This window comes from Panulirus ornatus, chromosome 48, assembly GCF_036320965.1.
Source record: "Panulirus ornatus isolate Po-2019 chromosome 48, ASM3632096v1, whole genome shotgun sequence".
Classification (NCBI taxonomy): Eukaryota; Metazoa; Arthropoda; class Malacostraca; order Decapoda; family Palinuridae; genus Panulirus; species Panulirus ornatus.
The window spans coordinates 28,781,507-28,803,498 of NC_092271.1; the positions used below are offsets into that span (position 1 = coordinate 28,781,507).

The following is a 21,992-nucleotide window of genomic DNA, read 5'->3' on the forward strand; positions in this document are numbered from 1 at the left end:
ACCCCCATACACATGTATATACATACGTCCACACACGCAAATATACATACCTACACAGCTTTCCATGGTTTACCCCAGACGCTTCACATGCCCTGATTCAATCCAGTGACAGCACGTCAACCCCGGTATACCACATCGATCCAATTCACTCTATTCCTTGCCCTCCTTTCACCCTCCTGCATGTTCAGGCCCCGATCACACAAAATCTTTTTCACTCCATCTTTCCACCTCCAATTTGGTCTCCCACTTCTCCTCGTTCCCTCCACCTCCGACACATATATCCTCTTGGTCAATCTTTCCTCACTCATTCTCTCCATGTGCCCAAACCATTTCAAAACACCCTCTTCTGCTCTCTCAACCATGCTCTTTTTTATTTCCACACATCTCTCTTACCCTTACATTACTTACTCGATCAAACCAGCTCACACTACACATTGTCCTCAAACATCTCATTTCCAGCACATCCATCCTCCTGCGCACAACTCTATCCATAGCCCACGCCTCGCAACCATACAACATTGTTGGAACCACTATTCCTTCAAACATACCCATTTTTGCTTTCCAAGATAATGTTCTTGACTTCCACACATTCTTCAAGGCTCCCAGAATTTTCGCCCCCTCCCCCACCCTATGATCCACTTCTGCTTCCATGGTTCCATCCGCTGCCAGATCCACTCCCAGATATCTAAAACACTTTACTTCCTCCAGTTTTTCTCCATTCAAGCTTACCTCCCAATTGACTTGACCCTCAACCCTACTGTACCTAATAACCTTGCTCTTATTCACATTTACTCTTAACTTTCTTCTTTCACACACTTTACCAAACTCAGTCACCAGCTTCTGCAGTTTCTCACATGAATCAGCCACCAGCGCTGTATCATCAGCGAACAACAACTGACTCACTTCCCAAGCTCTCTCATCCCCAACAGACTTCATACTTGCCCCTCTTTCCAAAACTCTTGCATTCACCTCCCTAACAACCCCATCCATAAACAAATTAAACAACCATTATTTATTTTGCTTTGTCGCTGTCTCCCGCATTAGCGAGGTAGCGCAAGGAAACAGACGAAAGAATGGCCCAACCCGCCCACATACACATGTATATACATACATGTCCACACTCGCACAATATACATACCTATACATCTCAATGTACACATATGTATACACACACAGACATATACATATAAACACATGTACATAATTCATAGTCTGCCTTTATTTGTTCCCATCGCCACCTCGCCACACATGGAATAACAACCCCCTCCCTCCTCATGTGTGCAAGGTAGCGCCAGGAAAAACACCAAAGGCCCCATTCGTTCACACTCAGTCTCTAGCTGTCATGTAATAATGCACCGAAACCACAGCTCCTTTTCCACATCCAGGCCCCACACACTTTGCATGGTTTACCCCAAACGCTTCACATGCCCTGGTTCAATCCATTGACAGCACGTCGACCCTGGTATACCACATCGTTCCAATTTACTCTATTCCTTGCACGCCTTTCACCCTCCTGCATGTTCAGGCCCCGATCACTCAAAATCTTTTTCACTCCATCTTTCCACCTCCAATTTGGTCTCCCACTTCTCCTCGTTCCCTCCACCTCTGACACATATATCCTCTTGGTCAGTCTTTCCCCACTCATTCTCTCCATGTGACCAAACCATTTCAAAACACCCTCTTCTGCTCTCTCAACCACACTCTTTTTATTTCCACACATCTCTCTCACCCTTACATTACTTACTCGATCAAACCACCTTACACCACATATTGTCCTCAAACATCTCATTTCCAGCACATCCACCCTCCTGCGCACAACTCTATCCATAGCCCACGCCTCGCAACCATTCAACATTGTTGGAACCACTATTCCTTCAAACATGCCCATTTTTGCTTTCCGAGATAATGTTCTCGACTTCCAAACATTCCTCAAGGCTCCCAGAATTTTCGCCCCCTCCCCCACCCTATGATTCACTTCCGCTTCCATGGTTCCATCCGCTGCCAGATCCACTCCCAGATATCTAAAACACATCACTTCCTCCAGCTTTTCTCCATTCAAACTTACCTCCCAATTGATTTGACCCTCAGCCCTACTGTACCTAATAACCTTGCTCTTATTCACATTTACTCTTAACTTTCTTCTTTCACACACTTTACCAAACTCAGTCACCAGCTTCTTATTTTACTATGTTGCTGTCTCCCGCATTAGTGAAGAAGTGCAAGGAAACAGATGAAAGAATGGCCCAACCCATCCACATACACATGTATATACATACACGTCCACACACGCAAATATACATACCTATACATCTCAACGTATACATATATATACACACACAGACATATACATATATACGCATGTACATAATTCATACTGTCTGCCTTTATTCATTCCCATCGCCACCCTACCACACATGAAATGACAACCTCCTCCACCCGCATGTGCGTGAAGTAGCACTAGGAAAAGACAACAAAGGCCACATTTGTTCACACTCAGTCTCTAGCTGTCATGTAATAATGCACCGAAACCACAGCTCTCTTTCCACATCCAGGCCCCACAGAACTTTCCATGGTTTACCCCAGACGCTTCACATGCCCTGGTTCAATCCATTGACAACATGTCGACCCCTGTATACCACATCATTCCAATTCACTCTATTCCTTGCACGCCTTCCACCCTCCTGCATGTTCAGGCCCCGATCACTCAAAATTTTTTTCACTCCATCTTTCCACCTCCAATTGGGTCTCCCACTTCTCCTCGTTCCCTCCACGTCTGACATATATCCTCTTGGTCAATCTTTCCTCAGTCATTCTCTCCATGTGACCAAACCATTTTAAAATGCCCTCTTCTGCTCTCTCAACCACACTCTTTTTATTACCGCACATCTCTCATACCCTGTTATTACTTACTCGATCAAACCACCTCACACCACATATTGTCCTCAAACATCTCATTTCCAGCACATCCACCCTCCTCTGCATAACTCTATCTATAGCCCATGCCTTTCAACCATATAACATTGTTGGAACCACTATTCCATCAAACACTCATTTTTGCTAGTCTTCATCCATTCCTGTTGCTACCCCGCCACACAGAAAATAGCATCCCCCCCCCCCATTCCCTTTCAGTGAGATAGTGCCAGGAAAAGACAAAAAAGGCCACATCTGTTCACACTGTCTTTAGCTGTCATGTGTAAATGCACGGAAACCACAGCTCCCCATCCACATCCAGGCATCACAGATCTTTCCATGATTTACCCCAGACACTTCACATGCGTTGTTTCAGTCCATTGACCGCATCAACCCCGATATACCACATCATTTCAATTCACTCTATTCCTTGCACGCCTTTCATGTATGGGTATATTTGAAGGAATAGTGGAAGGAGGTAAATAAAGTGTGTAAGACAAGAGAACAAATGGGAACATCGGTGAAGGGGGCTAATGGGAAGGTAATAGCAAGTAATGGTAAAGTGAGAAGATGGAGTGAGTATTTTGAAGGTTTGTTGAATGTGTTTGATGATAGAGTGGCAGATATAGGGTGTTTGGTCGAGGTGGTGTTCAAAAAAAGATTAAACAGCTGTGGAGACATCACGCACCCCTGCCGCAAAGCGACATTCACTGGGAACCAAGTACTTTCCTCTCTTCATACTCGTACACATGCCTTACAGCCTCGATAAAAACTTTTCACTGCTTTCATAAATCCTCTCTGGATCTTTAAATGCAACTGATGAAGCATGAGAAGCATATTTTGGCTTTGCCCTATTAAGTGCAACTGACGAAGCATGAGAAGCATATTTTGGCTTTGCCCTATTAAGTGCAACTGACGAAGCATGAGAAGCATATTTTGGCTTTGATCTCATGGATGAGAACACTTTGGTGTGAGGGTCAAGGAGAATGGTTTGGTAAACAGAGAAGAGATAGTGAAAGCATTGCAGAAGATGAAAGCCGGCAAGGCAGCAGGTTTGGATGGTATTGCAGTGGAATTTATTAAAAAGGGGTGACTGTGTTGTTGCCTGGTTGGTAAGGACATTCATGCATGTATGGTTCATGGTGAAGTGCCTGAGGATTGGCGGAGTGCATGCATAGTGCCATTGTATAAAGGCAAAGGGGATAAAGGTGAGTGTTCAAATTACAGAGGTATAAGTTTCCTGGGAAATCATATGGGACAGTATTAATTGAGAGGGTAAAGGCATTTTGAGAGCATCAGATTGGGGAAGAGCAGTGTGGTTTCAGAAGTGTAGAGGATGTGTGGATCAGGTGTTTGCTTTGAAGAATGTATGTGAGAAATACTTAGAGAAAAACAGATGGATGTGTATGTGGAGAAAAACAGATGGATTTGTATGTGGCATTTATGGATCTGGAGAAGGCATATGATAGGGTTGATAGAGATGCTTTGCGGAAGGGATTGAGAGTATATGGTGTGGGAGGTATGTTGCTAGAAGCAGTGAAAAGTTTTTACCAAGGCATGTGTACAATTAGGAATATATTCTTTCTTTCATACTATTCGCCATCCTGCATTAGTGAGGTAGCATTAAGAACAGAGGACTGGGCCTTTGAGGGAATATCCACACCAGGCCACCTTTTCTGTTCCTTCCTTTGGAAAAAAAAAAAAGAGATGGGAGGATTTCCAGCCACCCGCTCCCTCCCCTGTTAGTCGCCTTCTACGGCACGCAGGGAAAACGTGAGAAATATTCTTTCTCCCCTATCCCCAAGGATAAGGAAAGTGATTGGTTCTCAGTGAATGTATGTTTGCGGCAGGGGTGTGTGACGTTTCCATGGTTGTTTAATTTGTTTATGGATGGGGTTGTTAGGGAGGTGAATGCAAGAGTTTTGGAAAGAGGGGCAAGTATGAAGTCTGTTGGGGAGGAGAGAGCTTGGGAAGTGTCAGTTGTTGTTTGCTGATGATACAGCGCTGGTGGCTGATTCATGTGAGAAAATGCAGAAGCTGGTGACTGAGTTTGGTAAAGTGTGTGAAAGAAGAAAGTTAAGAGTAAATGTGAATAAGAGCAAGGTTATTAGGTGCAGTAGGGTTGAGGGTCAAGTCAATTGGGAGGTAAGTTTGAATGGAGAAAAACTGGAGGAGGTAAAGTATTTTAGATATCTGGGAGTGGATCTGGCAGTGGATGGAACCATGGAAGCGAAAGTGAATCATAGGGTGGGGGAGGGGGCGAAAATCCTGGGAGCCTTGAAGAATGTGTGGAAGTCGAGAACATTATCTCGGAAAGCAAAAATGGGTATGTTTGAAGGAATAGTGGTTCCAACAATGTTGTATGGTTGCGAGGCGTGGGCTATGGATAGAGTTGTGCGCAGGAGGATGGATGTGCTGGAAATGAGATGTTTGAGGACAATGTGTGGTGTGAGGTGGTTTGATCGAGTAAGTAACGTAAGGGTAAGAGAGATGTGTGGAAATAAAAAGAGCGTGGTTGAGAGAGCAGAAGAGGGTGTTTTGAAATGGTTTGGGCACATGGAGAGATTGAGTGAGGAAAGATTGACCAAGAAGATATATGTGTCGGAGGTGGAGGGAACGAGGAGAAGTGGGAGACCAAATTTGATTTGGAAAGATGGAGTGAAAAAGATTTTGTGTGATCGGGGCCTGAACATGCAGGAGGGTGAAAGGAGGGCAAGGAATAGAGTGAATTGGATCGATGTGGTATACCGGGGTTGACGTGCTGTCAGTGGATTGAATCAGGGCATGTGAAGCGTCTGGGGTAAACCATGGAAAGCTGTGTAGGTATGTATATTTGTGTGTGTGGACGTATGTATATACATGTGTATGGGGGTGGGTTTTGCCATTTCTTTCGTCTGTTTCCTTGCGCTGCCTCGCAAACGCGGGAGACAGCGACAAACCAAAAAATATATATATATATATATATATATATATATATATATATATATATATATATATATTCTTTTTTTTTTTTTTTTTTTTTTTTTTTTTTTTATACTTTGTCGCTGTCTCCCACGTTTGCGAGGTAGCGCAAGGAAACAGACGAAAGAAATGGCCCAACCCCCCCCCATACACATGTACATACACACGTCCACACACGCAAATATACATACCTACACAGCTTTCCATGGTTTACCCCAGACGCTTCACATGCCTTGCTTCAATCCACTGACAGCACGTCAACCCCTGTATACCACATGACTCCAATTCACTCTATTTCTTGCCCTCCTTTCACCCTCCTGCATGTTCAGGCCCGGATCACACAAAATCTTTTTCACTCCATCTTTCCACCTCCAATTTGGTCTCCCTCTTCTCTTCGTTCCCTCCACCTCCGACACATATATCCTCTTGGTCAATCTCTCCTCACTCATTCTCTCCATGTGCCCAAACCATTTCAAAACACCCTCTTCTGCTCTCTCAACCACGCTCTTTTTATTTCCACACATCTCTCTTACCCTTACGTTACTTACTCGATCAAACCACCTCACACCACACATTGTCCTCAAACATCTCATTTCCAGCACATCCATCCTCCTGCGCACATCTCTATCCATAGCCCACGCCTCGCAACCATACAACATTGTTGGAACCACTATTCCCTCAAACATACCCATTTTTGCTTTCCGAGATAATGTTCTCGACTTCCACACATTTTTCAAGGCTCCCAAAATTTTCGCCCCCTCCCCCACCCTATGATCCACTTCCGCTTCCATGGTTCCATCCGCTGACAGATCCACTCCCAGATATCTAAAACACTTCACTTCCTCCAGTTTTTCTCCATTCAAACTCACCTCCCAATTGACTTGACCCTCACCCCTACTGTACCTAATAACCTTGCTCTTATTCACATTTACTCTCAACTTTCTTCTTCCACACACTTTACCAAACTCAGTCACCAGCTTCTGCAGTTTCTCACATGAATCAGCCACCAGCGCTGTATCATCAGCGAACAACAACTGACTCACTTCCCAAGCTCTCTCATCCCCAACAGACTTCATACTTGCCCCTCTTTCCTGGACTCTTGCATTTACCTCCCTTACAACCCCATCCATAAACAAATTAAACAACCATGGAGACATCACACACCCCTGCCGCAAACCTACATTCACTGAGAACCAATCACTTTCCTCTCTTCCTACACGTACACATGCCTTACATCCTCGATAGATATATATATATTTTTTTTTTTTTTTTTTTTTTTTTTTTCCCAAAAGAAGGAACAGAGAAGAGGGCCAGGTGAGGATATTCCCTCAAAGACCCAGTCCTCTGTTCTTAACGCTACCTCGCTATCGCGGGAAATGGCGAATAGTATGAAAGAAAAGAAAGATTGGGAGGTGAGTTTGAATGGAGAAAAACTGGAGGAAGTGAAGTGTTTTAGATATCTGGGAGTGGATCTGGCAGCGGATGGAACCATGGAAGCGGAAGTGGATCATAGGGTGGGGGAGGGGGCGAAAATTCTGGGAGCCTTGAAGAATGTGTGGAAGTCGAGAACATTATCTCGGAAAGCAAAAATGGGTATGTTTGAAGGAATAGTGGTTCCAACAATGTTGTATGGTTGCGAGGCGTGGACTATGGATAGAGTTGTGCGCAGGAGGATGGATGTGCTGGAAATGAGATGTTTGAGGACAATGTGTGGTGTGAGGTGGTTTGATCAAGTAAGTAACGTAAGGGTGAGAGAGATGTGTGGAGATAAAAAGAGCGTGGTTGAGAGAGCAGAAGAGGGTGTTTTGAAATGGTTTGGGCACATAGAGAGAATGAGTGAGGAAAGATTGACCAAGAGGATATATGTGTCGGAGGTGGAGGGAACGAGGAGAAGAGGGAGACCAAATTGGAGGTGGAAAGATGGAGTGAAAAAGATTTTGTGTGATCGGGGCCTGAACATGCAGGAGGGTGAAAGGAGGGCAAGGAATAGAGTGAATTGGAGCGATGTGGTATACCGGGGTTGACGTGCTGTCAGTGGATTGAATCGGGGCATGTGAAGCGTCTGGGGTAAACCATGGAAAGCTGTGTAGGTATGTATATTTGCGTGTGTGGACGTATGTATATACATGTGTATGGGGGTGGGTTGGGCCATTTCTTTCGTCTGTTTCCTTGCGCTACCTCGCAAACGCGGGAGACAGCGGCAAAAAAAAAAATATATATATATATATTCATTTATTTTATTGTACTTAGTCGTTGTCTCCCGTGTTAGCGAGGTAGTGCAAGAAAACAGATGAAAGAATGGTCCAACCCTCCCACATACACATGTATATACATAAACGCCCACACACGCACACATACATACCTATACATTTCAATGTATACATACATATACATACACAGACATATATTCACATGTACATATTCATACTTGCCACCTCCATCCATTCCCATCGTTACCCTGCCACACAGGAATAATCTATTCATTTTCATTTACTTCAGTATTATTTTATTTTTATTTTCTTTTTTTTTTTGTCGCTGTCTCCCGCATTTGCGAGGTAGCGCAAGGAAACAGACAAAAGAAATGGCCCAACCCACCCCCATACACATGCCTTGATTCAATCCACTGACAGCACGTCAACCCCGGTATACCACATCGCTCCAATTCACTCTATTCTTTGCCCTCCTTTCACCCTCCTGCATGTTCAGGCCCCGATCACACAAAATCTTTTTCACTCCATCTTTCCACCTCCAATTTGGTCTCCCTCTTCTCCTCGTTCCCTCCACCTCCGACACATATATCCTCTTGGTCAATCTTTCCTCACTCATTCTCTCCATGTGACCAAACCATTTCAAAACACCCTCTTCTGCTCTCTCAACCACGCTCTTTTTATTTCCACACATCTCTCTTACCCTTACGTTACTTACTCGATCAAACCACCTCACACCACACATTGTCCTCAAACATCTCATTTCCAGCACATCCATCCTCCTGCGCACAACTCTATCCATAGTCCATGCCTCGCACCCATACAACATTGTTGGAACCACTATTCCTTCAAACATACCCATTTTTGCTTTCCGAGATAATGTTCTCGACTTCCACACATTCTTCAAGGCTCCCAGAATTTTCGCCCCCTCCCCCACCCTATGATCCACTTCCGCTTCCATGGTTCCATCCGCTGCCAGATCCATTCCAGATATCTAAAACACTTCACTTCCTCCAGTTTTTCTCCATTCAAACTCACCTCCCAATTAAATTGACCCTCAACCCTACTGTACCTAATAACCTTGCTCTTATTCACATTTACTCTTAACTTTCTTCTTTCACACACTTTACCAAACTCAGTCACCAGCTTCTGCAGTTTCTCACATGAATCAGCCACCAGCGCTGTATCATCAGCGAACAACAACTGACTCACTTCCCAAGCTCTCTCATCCCCAACAGACTTCATACTTGCCCCTCTTTCCTGGACTCTTGCATTTACCTCCCTTACAACCCCATCCATAAACAAATTAAACAACCATGGAGACATCACACACCCCTGCCGCAAACCTACATTCACTGAGAACCAATCACTTTCCTCTCTTCCTACACGTACACATTATTATATCTTTAGGATTTCTTTAATTCAGTATACTTAAAAACATCTAGGTATCCAAGTTTTCTAATTATCTGACTTGCTACAGGGCTGAGTGTAGTCAGGTAATTGGCCTTTCACTGTAAAGGTACTCACTTGTATGTTAAATGGAAGTTCAGTTTTATGTGTTGTTGCATAGAGTATACTAAGCGGAGTAGGTATTTGTTATGTTTTTATTATTTTTGTACTTTCCACAGGAGCTAGCCCTGTCCATCTCCTGGAAGTCTGCTAGTTGACTACAGTAAGATAATGGTGAGTGGAAGTAGTAGGATAGTGGCTAATGTTCCTATTTGTTGCAGTTTGATGAATTTTTTTGATGATGTATATCAGCTTATAGTGCTGTGAGTTCAACACTAACATTAGTCATTCTCTTGAAAGAGAAAATATGGATGTTTACAGACTTTATACTGAAAAGTACCCCTAAAGTTTGTGAACCTTTTAGGAGCATGATCACTCACACAATCTGTGTGAGAGGGACTTGGGAGTTGACATTATACCTAACCTGTCACCAGAGCCCCGTCATTGGAGAATCGTAAAGGAAGTATGCTGTCTGTTTGCAACTTTTACAATTGCATTCCAGTACATGGAATAGGAAATGTTCAGCAACCTGTTGATGTCATATATTAAGTTAAAACTAGAATGTGATTTTTGAATTTAATCATTGCACTTAAAGAGCCACAAAGAACTAATGAAGAAAGTTCAGAGGAGGGCAGCAAAGATGGCACCATAGTTAAGAGAGCTGGGTTACTGTTAAAGGTTAGAGGCCATGAATTGACCACCATGGAAGAAAAAATTTGGGGTGATGAGTTCAACCGCACGAGTTTTCAAACTCGTATGATGATGTCAAGAGAAAACTTTGTGTAAGGATGCAAAGATAGAACCAGAGGCTGTAGTATGAAATTGACCCTTGTGGGCATAGTCCAGAAATATTATTTTAGTGTTAGGAAAAAAGTAGAATTGTTTTTCACTTGGAAATATTTCTGTATCAAACATTATTGAATTATATAACTGTAAATGGAGTGTACCTTCCTGTATGTTGGTGTGTGAAGTTGGTAAGTGGACAAGGGAGGGGCCTAGGTTGATGGCATGGATCTCTGTAAGTGTATGATAGTTATGGTTTACTCCAGGTGTAATTTTATTCTACGTACACGTAATCACATAAAACATTTTATTTTTCCATGTTTTTCACCCATATGGATCATGTACATATTTTTTGCAAGTACCAGTATGTATCATAGAAGTATATTCCTCATCCATTCATTTACATAATTTTTTGGGATGATGAGGTATTCTTCATCTTTTCATTAAAGTGTGAAATGGGAGCTAACATCTGTAGATATTCTTATACAGGATGACGACCAATATCAGTAGGTGTTTTAACTTTTTGTACATCTGTTTTGATGTCCGCCATTAGCTACTTATAAGGGTTTGTTCTGTTACCTGGCATGCATAGGAAAATATTCTGCTTTTGTCAGTATTCCTACAATCACCATCATTGGTGCAAGTTGTGCAAACATGGTGACCTTGTAGAAACTATATAAAATGTTTGATGAAATGAGTAATTAGGACATATTAGATACATTATTTAGTTAGAAAAGTGAAGAAGAATAACATGATAAATGTAAAGGGATAAGTTTCTCTGACATTAAAATCATTGTGAATACATAAGGAAGAGGTAAGCCAACTTGGACCCTGACTTTTTTATTGCCACAGCCCTCACATACAACCTTGAAATTACGTAACAACTGTACTCAGTTTACTTTGTGTGAAGATGAGTAACGAAGACAAATATGAAGAATTAATTAACTCAAATTGATATTGGTTGGATCACATAAAAAGCACTGGATAACCATTAGGTTCTAGCATTTAACAAATCCTTAAAATCAGTCAGTCATTGGACTCAAGCCTCTGTATTATGTTTTCCCTAGACTAATTAAGACATTCCCAGTTCATCTTCATCATACACATTTTGTGCCTATTTCACATTTTCCCCTCATGAAAGTCCATCAGGAATGTATAGCTCTTCTTATTTTCCATCATTATCTTTATTTAACTTTGCCTCAGATAAGTAATCTTCTTTACATTTCCAGTTCTCCATTCAAACAGATGTTGAATTGAGACTGCTTGTTAAAGATAAGAACCATAACCTTCTGTGCATTTCATTTAAACATCCTCCATATATGTATGTATCATCAAACCTAAATAATAATACTACCAGAAGTCACCTTTTGTGAGACTGTATCATTGGGAGTACAGTTTCGTCAAAGAACTCATTCCAAAGGAGTCCACATTTCCTTGCTAATGAAAGATATGTAGGGTGATTATTAATAGATAACTGAATTTGCTGAACACCTTTTTACCTAGGTCCTATGATTCTAGTAGTAGGCCAACATCTTGTGTATCCATTAACTGTACTAAATGAAAGAATCGTAAAAGATGCTTTGTTAGTATACAGAAGTTGAAGCTATGAGGGGACAAATTAGTTAGAAGAGACTGACTGCATTCATAATGTGAACATTAGGGGCTGGATATTTTCATTGGTAGTTCTCTGGGAATGAAAGATTTTGTTTTTTTCTTTTTTGAGAATGAAGTGAAGGTTGTCTTACAAATTTTTTATGACAGTGTAAGTATGCAAAGTGAATAACTATGATGCTGGCTATTTATTGCAGAAATCTCAATTAATTTTGTCTCATTGTACACAAGGTAAAGATTGATGTGAATGGGCTCATAGACTAAGTGTTCTTAATCCACCACATGCACATGTGAATGAACTGGTAAATTAATAAGTTTTACCTGCATGTCCTCTCTTGTATCCAGATGCCTTTTGACTAGCATTGTCCTTATGTTGCTGAATGCTGTTTCATATTTCCTAATTGCTGATCACTCTTCACAGGCCACAGACCGGGATTCTCTTCATGCTTTAGAGGGGTTAATGAATGAATTTTTTAGCCCAGCAACAACCAACAACAGGAAGAGAGATATTGAGACTGTTTTGGGAAACTTTGGGCAGCAGCGTGGAGCATGGAAACAATGTCTTTATTATGTGGCTCACACCCACAACTCATATGTTTCCATGTACTGTCTCACAACCTTAGAGGTAAGACTACTACTTGAGAATTCTTGTTGGTTATAGTTGTGCTTAAGTTTAGTTATCATTTTTGCCTACCAGTGCTATGCAGTTGTTTATGCATGATTTATTGATGATTTGATAATGCTTAATTTATACAGTATTAATGAAGAATACTGTAACAAGTTTTGTTGTCATTCCCAGTATAAGCATTATTTTAAAACTTAAACACTTAAAAGTGATTTGAAAATTATTCTGAGGATGGAGCTGAATTAATCATTTGAAGTATTTTATGTGTTGAAATGGTTTGGACATATAGAATGAATGAGTGAGGAAGGTTGCCAAAGAGTATATATATATGTGTCAGAGGTGGAGGGAACAAGGAGAAGCGGGAGACCAAGTTGGAAATGGAGGGATGGAGTGAAAAAGATTTTGAGGAATTGGGGCCTGAACATGCAGGAGGGTGAGGCATGCATGGAATAGAGTGAATTGGTACTATGTGTTATACTTGGGTCAACGTGCTGTCAATAGACTGGACCAGGGCATGTGAAACGTTCTGAGGTAATCCATGGAAAGGTCTGTAGGGCATGGATGTGGAAAGGGAGCTATGGTTTTGGTACATTACACGACAGCTAGAGACTGAGTGTGAGCGAATGTGGCCATTTTTTTTCTGTTTTCTTGGCGCTACCCCCCTGATACAGGGGGTGGCAGTGCTGTTTCCTTTGGGGCATGGTGGCACCAGGAATGGATGAAGGAATGCAAGTATGAATATGTACATGTATACATATATATATATATATATATATATATATATATATATATATATATATATATATATATATATATATATATATATATATATATGTATATATATATATTTGTACATGTGTATATGTTGATATGTATATGTATGCATATGTACATTTATCTATATATGTGTTTATATGAGTGGATGGGTCTTTGTCTGTTTCCTGGTGCTACCTCACTGATGCAGGAAACAACGATCAAGTATGATAATGATAATAAATCATGAACTTTAGGTTTTCATGATTAGGAACTATTATTCATGGATGAGAATAAGCAGGATAAGAATGAAAAGGTAAAAAGTAGGATAAGAATGGGAAAACCTTCTGGAGTAGATGGGAAGGCAATGATATGAAAGATTGAGGTGATTTGTTGATGGAATGAATGCACTAAATGTATATGTTAAGGAAAAGAGGCAGGATGTCAGATAATTGGATACCTGTAGTGATAGTGCCATTGTATAAAAGATGGGATATCAAGGATGAATATAATAACTCTGAGCATCACCATTTTGAGCACACCAGGAAAGTTGTATTTGATGATTGTTGTTGTGGCTGTTGATATCAAGGATGGGCCATTTTGATAACTGTTTCTTTCCCTACACATCTAAGCTTTAGAAATCTCTACTTTCTCAAGTCTTTTTCAATAACTATGACCTTGCACATTTTAGAAGACAGGTTTTTCACTTCCTTCAAAATTCATAGATACTTTCCCTTGTCTGTTCTTTTTCCCTTTCATAATCATCTCTTTCATAATCTGGCCTCAATGTAGGCTGTTATCTGTGACTGGAGCCTCCAGTGTAAAAAAGAAAAAAAGTCCAAGCACAGTAGAGACTTCCAACCCAGCGTTAAACTCCACTACACTCAGTATTCACCTACTTGAAATCACAGTGTCCCACAAAAGACATTGTATACACCCCATATGTTTTCAAAGGTGATACATGGCAAAGGTTTATTGTGGGTACAAGCATATGACACTTTCAGGTGAAATCATTGTACATCTAGTGACTGAAACTAGTGTTCCTGATGATGTGAGCACCAGCAGCTTGCCTCAGTATGCCTCAGGCTGATTTGAGAGAAGGATATGCTCTTTTTAATTCTTCCTGGCTGCCACTTCATTTTGGGAGTTTTGTTTCTGGGCATTGGACTCCTTCCAGTTGTGCTTCAAGATGGTTGGCTCTTACTTTCTAAAGAGGATAAAGCCACTTCTTGCCTTGTACCTTTTGGAAACCACACTGTTTTGAATAGCCCACCTAAGAGGACTGATTGTTCTTGTCCATGATTAAATTCCCAGTTCATGTTTGGTCCCCTCTCTTATTTACAGATGTAACTGGGAACCTAACAACACAGCTGGAAAAAAATATCTTGTATCACAGTCACCCATAAATCTATGTAGAGTGTAATTATCATCAGGGTTGGAAGGCAGATTTATGCAAATTTTCTCTGCTTTTTCCCTTTCATAATCCTCTTTATATATTGATTAAGGCTTGGCCTTGAGTTAGACTTTTGTTCTTGGCTGGAGTGACCAATGTAATAAAAGAAAAAAATAGTCTGTTTTCTGACAAAAACAATTGCCTTTGTGTCAACATATACATTTGATGAAAATAAGGTTATTTTTTGATTTTTTCATATAAATGATGTTCTGCATGTGTAAATGAAACATGAATGCATATATATGATTTGTGAAATATAAGAATGTGAATATGTGAAAAATTATGTAAATGATATATATCGAATGTGTAAAATCATGAGTGGGAAAAACGTAAAAAGTGTGTTTTGTTTGGGTATCTGCAGAATTAAATCACACTTGAAAATTACATGTGATTATGGGGAGGTGATAACAAGTAGTGGTGATGTGAGAAGGAGATGGAGTGAGTATTTTGAAGGTTTGTTGAATGTGTTTGATGATAGAGTGGCAGATATAGGGTGTTTTGGTCGAGGTGGTGTGCAAAGTGAGAGGGTTAGGGAAAATGATTTGGTAAACAGAGAAGAGGTAGTAAAAGCTTTGCGGAAGATGAAAGCCGGCAAGGCAGCAGGTTTGGATGGTATTGCAGTGGAATTTCTTAAAAAAGGGGGTGACTGTATTGTTGACTGGTTGGTAAGGTTATTTAATGTATGTATGACTCATGGTGAGGTGCCTGAGGATTGGCGGAATGCGTGCATAGTGCCATTGTACAAAGGCAAAGGGGATAAGAGTGAGTGCTCAAATTACAGAGGTATAAGTTTGTTGAGTATTCCTGGTAAATTATATGGGAGGATATTGATTGAGAGGGTGAAGGCATGTACAGAGCATCAGATTGGGGAAGAGCAGTGTGGTTTCAGAGGTGGTAGAGGATGTGTGGATCAGGTGTTTGCTTTGAAGAATGTATGTGAGAAATACTTAGAAAAGCAAATGGATTTGTATGTAGCATTTATGGATCTGGAGAAGGCATATGATAGAGTTGATAGAGATGCTCTGTGGAAGGTATTAAGAATATATGGTGTGGGAGGCAAGTTGTTAGAAGCAGTGAAAAGTTTTTATCGAGGATGTAAGGCATGTGTACGTGTAGGAAGAGAGGAAAGTGATTGGTTCTCAGTGAATGTAGGTTTGCGGCAGGGGTGTGTGACGTCTCCATGGTTGTTTAATTTGTTTATGGATGGAGTTGTTAGGGAGGTGAATGCAAGAGTTTTGGAAAGAGGGGCAAGTATGAAGTCTGTTGGGGATGAGAGAGCTTGGGAAGTGAGTCAGTTGTTGTTCGCTGATGATACAGCGCTGGTGGCTGATTCATGTGAGAAACTGCAGAAGCTGGTGACTGAGTTTGGTAAAGTGTGTGAAAGAAGAAAGTTAAGAGTAAATGTGAAGAAGAGCAAGGTTATTAGGTACAGTGGGGTTGAGGGTCAAGTCAATTGGGAGGTGAGTTTGAATGGAGAAAAACTGGAGGAAGTGAAGTGTTTTAGATATCTGGGAGTGGATCTGGCAGCGGATGGAGCCATGGAAGCGGAAGTGGATCATAGGGTGGGGGAGGGGGCGAAAATTCTGGGAGCCTTGAAGAATGTGTGGAAGTCGAGAACATTATCTCGGAAAGCAAAAATGGGTATGTTTGAAGGAATAGTGGTTCCAACAATGTTGTATGGTTGCGAGGCGTGGGCTATGGATAGAGTTGTGCGCAGGAGGATGGATGTGCTGGAAATGAGATGTTTGAGGACAATGTGTGGTGTGAGGTGGTTTGATCGAGTAAGTAACGTAAGGGTAAGAGAGATGTGTGGAAATAAAAAGAGCGTGGTTGAGAGAGCAGAAGAGGGTGTTTTGAAATGGTTTGGGCACATGGAGAGAATGAGTGAGGAAAGATTGACCAAGAGGATATATGTGTCGGAGGTGGAGGGAACGAAGAGAAGAGGGAGACCAAATTGGAGGTGGAAAGATGGAGTGAAAAAGATTTTGTGTGATCGGGGCCTGAACATGCAGGAGGGTGAAAGGAGGGCAAGGAATAGAGTGAATTGGAGCGATGTGGTATACCGGGGTTGACGTGCTGTCAGTGGATTGAATCAAGGCATGTGAAGCGTCTGGGGTAAACCATGGAAAGCTGTGTAGGTATGTATTTTGCGTGTGTGGACGTATGTATATACATGTGTATGGAGGTGGGTTGGGCCATTTCTTTCGTCTGTTTCCTTGCGCTACCTCGCAAACGCGGGAGACAGCAACAAAGCAAAAAAAAAAAAAAAAAATCTTTATTTTATTTTTTTATTTATTATACTTTGGTTGCCGTCTCTTGCATTAGCGAGGTAGAGCAAGGAAACAGATGAAAGAATAGCCCAACCCACCCACATACACATGTATATACATAAACGCCCACACACGCACCTATACATTTCAACGTATACATACATATACATACTCAGACATATACATATATACACACATGTATGTATTCATACTTGCTGCCTTCATCTGTTCCCATTGCCACCCAGCCACACATGATATGGCACCCCTTTCCCCCGTGCATGTGCGAGGTAGCACTAGGAATAAACAAAGACCACATTTGTTCACACTCAGTCTCTAGCTGTCCTGTATAATGCACTAAAACCACAGCTCCCTTTCCACATCCAGGCCCCACAAAACTATCCATGGTTTACCCCAGAAACTTCACATGCCCTGGTTCGATCCATTGACAGCACTTCGACCCTGGTATACCACATCGTTCCAATTCACTCTATTCCTTGCACACCTTTCACCCTCCTATATGTTCAGGCCCTGATCGCTCAAGATATTTTTCACTCCATCCTTCCACCTCCAATTTGGTCTCCCACTTCTCCTTGTTCTCCCCACCTCTGACACATATATCTTCTTTGTTAGTCTCTCCTCACTCATTCTCTCCATGTGACCAGACCATTTCAGTACACCCTCTTCTGCTCTCTCAACCATCTTCTTTTTATTACCACACTCTCTCTTACCCTTTCATTACCTACTCAATCAAACCACCTCGCACCATATATTGTCCTCAAACATCTCATTTCCAACACATCCACCCTTCACTGCACAACATTATTTATAACCCATGCCTCACAACCATATAACATTGCTGGAACCACTATTCCTTCAAACATACCCATTTTTGCTCTCCAAGATAACATTTTTGCCTTCCACACATTCTTCAGCACTCCCAGACCTTTTGCCCCCTCCCCCACTCTGTGACTCACTTCTGCTTCCATGGTTCCATCCGCTGCTAGATCCACTCCCAGATATCTAAAACACTTCACTTCCTCGAGTTTTTCTCCATTTAAACTTACCTCCCAATTTACATGTCCCCCAACCCAACTGCACCTAATAGCCTTGCTCTTATTCACATTTACTCTCAGCTTTCTTCTTTCACGTACTTTACCAAACTCAGTCATCAGTTTCTCACCCGAATCAGCCACTATCGCTGTATCATCAGCAAACGACAACTGACTCACTTCCCAAGCCCTCTCATCGATGGCAGACTGCATACGTGCCCCTCTTTCCAAAACTCTTGCATTCACTTCCCTAACAACCCCATCCATAAACAAATTATACAACCATGGAGACTTCATACACCCATACTGTAAACCAATGTTCATTGGGAACCAATCACTTTCCTCTCTTCTTACACGTACACATGGCATACATCCTCGATAAAAACTTTTCACTGCTTCTGGCAACTTACCTCCCACACCATATACTCATAATACCTTCCACAGAGCATCTCTATCAACTCGTATCATATATCTTCTCCAGATCCGTAAATGCTACATACAAATCCATCTGTTTTTCTAAGTATTTCTCACATACATTTTTAAAAGCATACACTAATCCTCACATCCTCTACCACTTCTGAAACCACACTGCCCTTCCCCAGTCTGATGCTCTGTACATGCCTTTACCCTCTCAATCAATACCCTCCCATGTACTTTCCCAGGAATACCCAACAAACTTATACCTTTGTAATTTGAACACTCACCTTTGTCCCCTTTACCTTTATACAATGGCACTATGCGTGCATTCCGCCAATCCTTAGGCACTTCACCACGAACCTTACATACATTGAATATTCTCACCAGTTAGTCAGCAACACACTCACCCCCTTTTTTAATAAATTCCACTGCAATACCATCCAAACCCACCGCTTGCCAGCTTTCATCTTCAGCAAAGCTTGCACTACCTCTTCTCTGTTTATCAAACCATTCTCCTTGACCCTCTCACTTCTCACACCACCTCGCCTGAAACACCCTATATCTGCCACTCTATCATCAAACACATTCAGCAAACCTTCTAAAATACTCATTCCATCTCCTTGTTATTACCTCCCCATTAGCCCCCTTCACCGATGTTCCCATTTGTTCTCTTGTCTTACACAATTTATTTACCTCCTTCCAAAACATCTTTTTATTCTTCCTGAAATTTAATGATCCTCTCTCACCCCAACTCTAATTTGCCCTCTTTTTCACTTCATGCACCTTTCTCTTGACCTCCTGCCACTTTCTTTTATACATCTCCCAGTCATATGCACTATTTCCCTGCAAAAATCATCCAAATGCCTCTCTCTTCTCCTTCACTAACAATCTTACACCTTCATCCCACCACTCTTGACTCTTTCTAATCTGCCCACCTCCCATGTTTCTCATGCCACAAGCTTCTTTTGCGCAAGCCATCACTGCTTCCCTAAATACATCCCATTCCTCCCCCACTCCCCATACGTCATTTGCTCTTACCTTTTTCCATTCTGCGCTCAATGTCTCCTGGTACTTCCTCACACAAGTCTCCTTTCCATGCTCACTTAGTCTCACCACTCTCTTCACCCCAACATTCTCTCTTCTTTTCTGAAAACCTCTACAAATCTTCACCTTCGCCTCCAAAAGATAATGATCAGACGTCCCTCCAGTTGCCCCTCTCAGCACATTAACATCCAAAAGTCTCTCTTTCATGCGCCTATCAATTAACACATAACCCAGTAACGCTCTCTGGCCATCTCTCCTACTTATATGTATACTTATGTATATCTCTCTTTTTAAACCAGGTATTCCCAGTCACCAATTCTTTTTCAACACACGAATATACGAGCTCTTCACCATTTTCATGTACAACACTGAACACCCCATGTACACCAATTGTACCCTCAACTGCCTCATTACCTATCACTATAACTGGTCTCGTGCATCAAAGCTGCAAACACACTCATTCAGCTGCTCCCAAAACACTTGCCTATCATGATCTTTCTTCTCATGACCAGGTGCATAGGCACCAATAATCATCCATCTCTCTCCATCCACTTTCAGTTTTACCCATATCAATCTAGAGTTTACTTTTTTACACTCTTATCACATACTCCCACAACTCCTGCTTCAGGAGTAGTGCTACTCCTTCCTTTGCTCTTGTCCTCTCACCAACCCCTGACTTTACTCCCAAGACATTCCCAAACCACTCTTCCCCTTTACCCTTGAGCTTTTTTTCACTCAGAGCCAAAACATCCAGTTTCGTTTTCTTAAACATGCTACCTATCTCTCCTTTTTTCTCATCTTGGTTACATCCACACACATTTAGACGCCTTAATCTGAGCCTTCGAGGAGATGAGCACTCCCCGCATGACTCTTTAAAAATTTAGATACAAGGAGGGGAGGGTTTCTAGCCCTCTTCTTCTGTCCCCTTTTGTTGCCTTCTATGACACTTGGAAAATGTGTGGGAAGTATTCTTTCTCCTCTATCCCCAGGGCTTATCTTATGTTCCATAGATAAGGTGAATCCTTGTCATCAGCCAGTTCCTTTTCTCATCAGCTATTCCCTCCCACTCCAACACTTACACACACACATACACACACACACACATACACACACACACACACACACACACACACACACACACACACACACACACACACACACACACACACACACACACACACACACACACACACACACACTAGTATAGATGAAAGTATACTACATTTGGTGGAATTTTCTTCAGTAACATATGGTACAGAAATATTCCATAAGAGAAAAAGAATATCAGAATTTCTTATATGCAGAGCGGGAACTTAGTGATTGATGACTGCTTCTAAAGAAAGTGGTATGTAGTTTATGCTGGATCCTTTTTTAGAAAGGGTAGATGTCTGAGAATGTTTCAGGAGGCTGTGTTGCTACTGTGAAACATCTCTAGTTGTTTATTCTTTGTTTTGTGGTTTAACTTCAGCTCTCAGCTCTCAGTGGACACACATCTGCTTTTAATATCTATGTTCTTACCACACTCAGTTTTCATATCATCAGAGACTTTGGTCCTTTGGAAAATGAAAATGTAACATGCCTCTCAGACTGAATATGAATATGATGTCTGTTTCATTGTGGATGTATGATTATTTACATGCAGTTCGTTAGAGCAGTATTAACTGATGTGTGTTTATTTTCATTAGTGCAGTCCGAAAACATTTAATGCTTAATTATTGTGATTCAACCAGTACAGAACTTTTGGATATGCATTAATGGTAATTGCTTGGCAGAAGACTACAGTGGACAGATGTGTAATGGCTAAGGATGATTTATAGGAAGGCTGTGAATACCACATTGGTAGAATGGTGTGGTCACCAAATGATGATTAGGTGAATAGTGAAGACTGTATGTTGCATTAGTGCAGAGGTTTAGTGGCCAAAGTAGTTAGATGAGGCTTTGTGCTGCATTGTTACAGCATTGAAATGGCTGAAAGGTTGGTTGGAGAAGACTGTATTCTGTTTGTTGATGCAAATATGGAATTATTTATGAGGTGGTTGGCAGAAACAGAGTAGACTATTCCAGTCCATAGGTAAAGTGGTTTGGAGGTCAATGGAGAAACCTACATATGCTAAACTAGTACAGAAAGAAAATAACCAAAGAGGTGTTTGGAGCAGTACTGCAATGCTACCGAGCTATAGTCTTAGATGTTTGAAGAACAGCATATGCAATACTGGGGCGGCAGTGTTGTGACATTTTGTAAGAAACCTGTTTACTCTGTATTGGCTCATAATCAAAGGAAATTATTGTAGTCTAATGAATATATGTATAAGTAGCCATTATAAGAATGAAAGAGTTGAATACTTGTTTTCCATTTGTGAATATTTATATTTTCATTTTATCTCATTCTAGCTTTAGATA

The 21,992-nt window shown here is 41.4% G+C and overlaps 1 protein-coding gene across 1 annotated transcript in view; it reads left to right on the top strand.

Annotated features, from left to right (window-relative positions):
- ebo (ellipsoid body open) overlaps positions 1-21,992 on the top strand; it is a 170,091-nt gene that overhangs the window by 4,536 nt on the left and 143,563 nt on the right. The window contains exons 2-3 of the mRNA XM_071690378.1: positions 9,707-9,761; positions 12,403-12,606. Of these exons, the coding sequence (XP_071546479.1) occupies positions 9,759-9,761; positions 12,403-12,606 (207 nt within the window). The 5' untranslated portion in view covers positions 9,707-9,758. The remainder of the gene's footprint in view (positions 1-9,706; positions 9,762-12,402; positions 12,607-21,992) is intronic.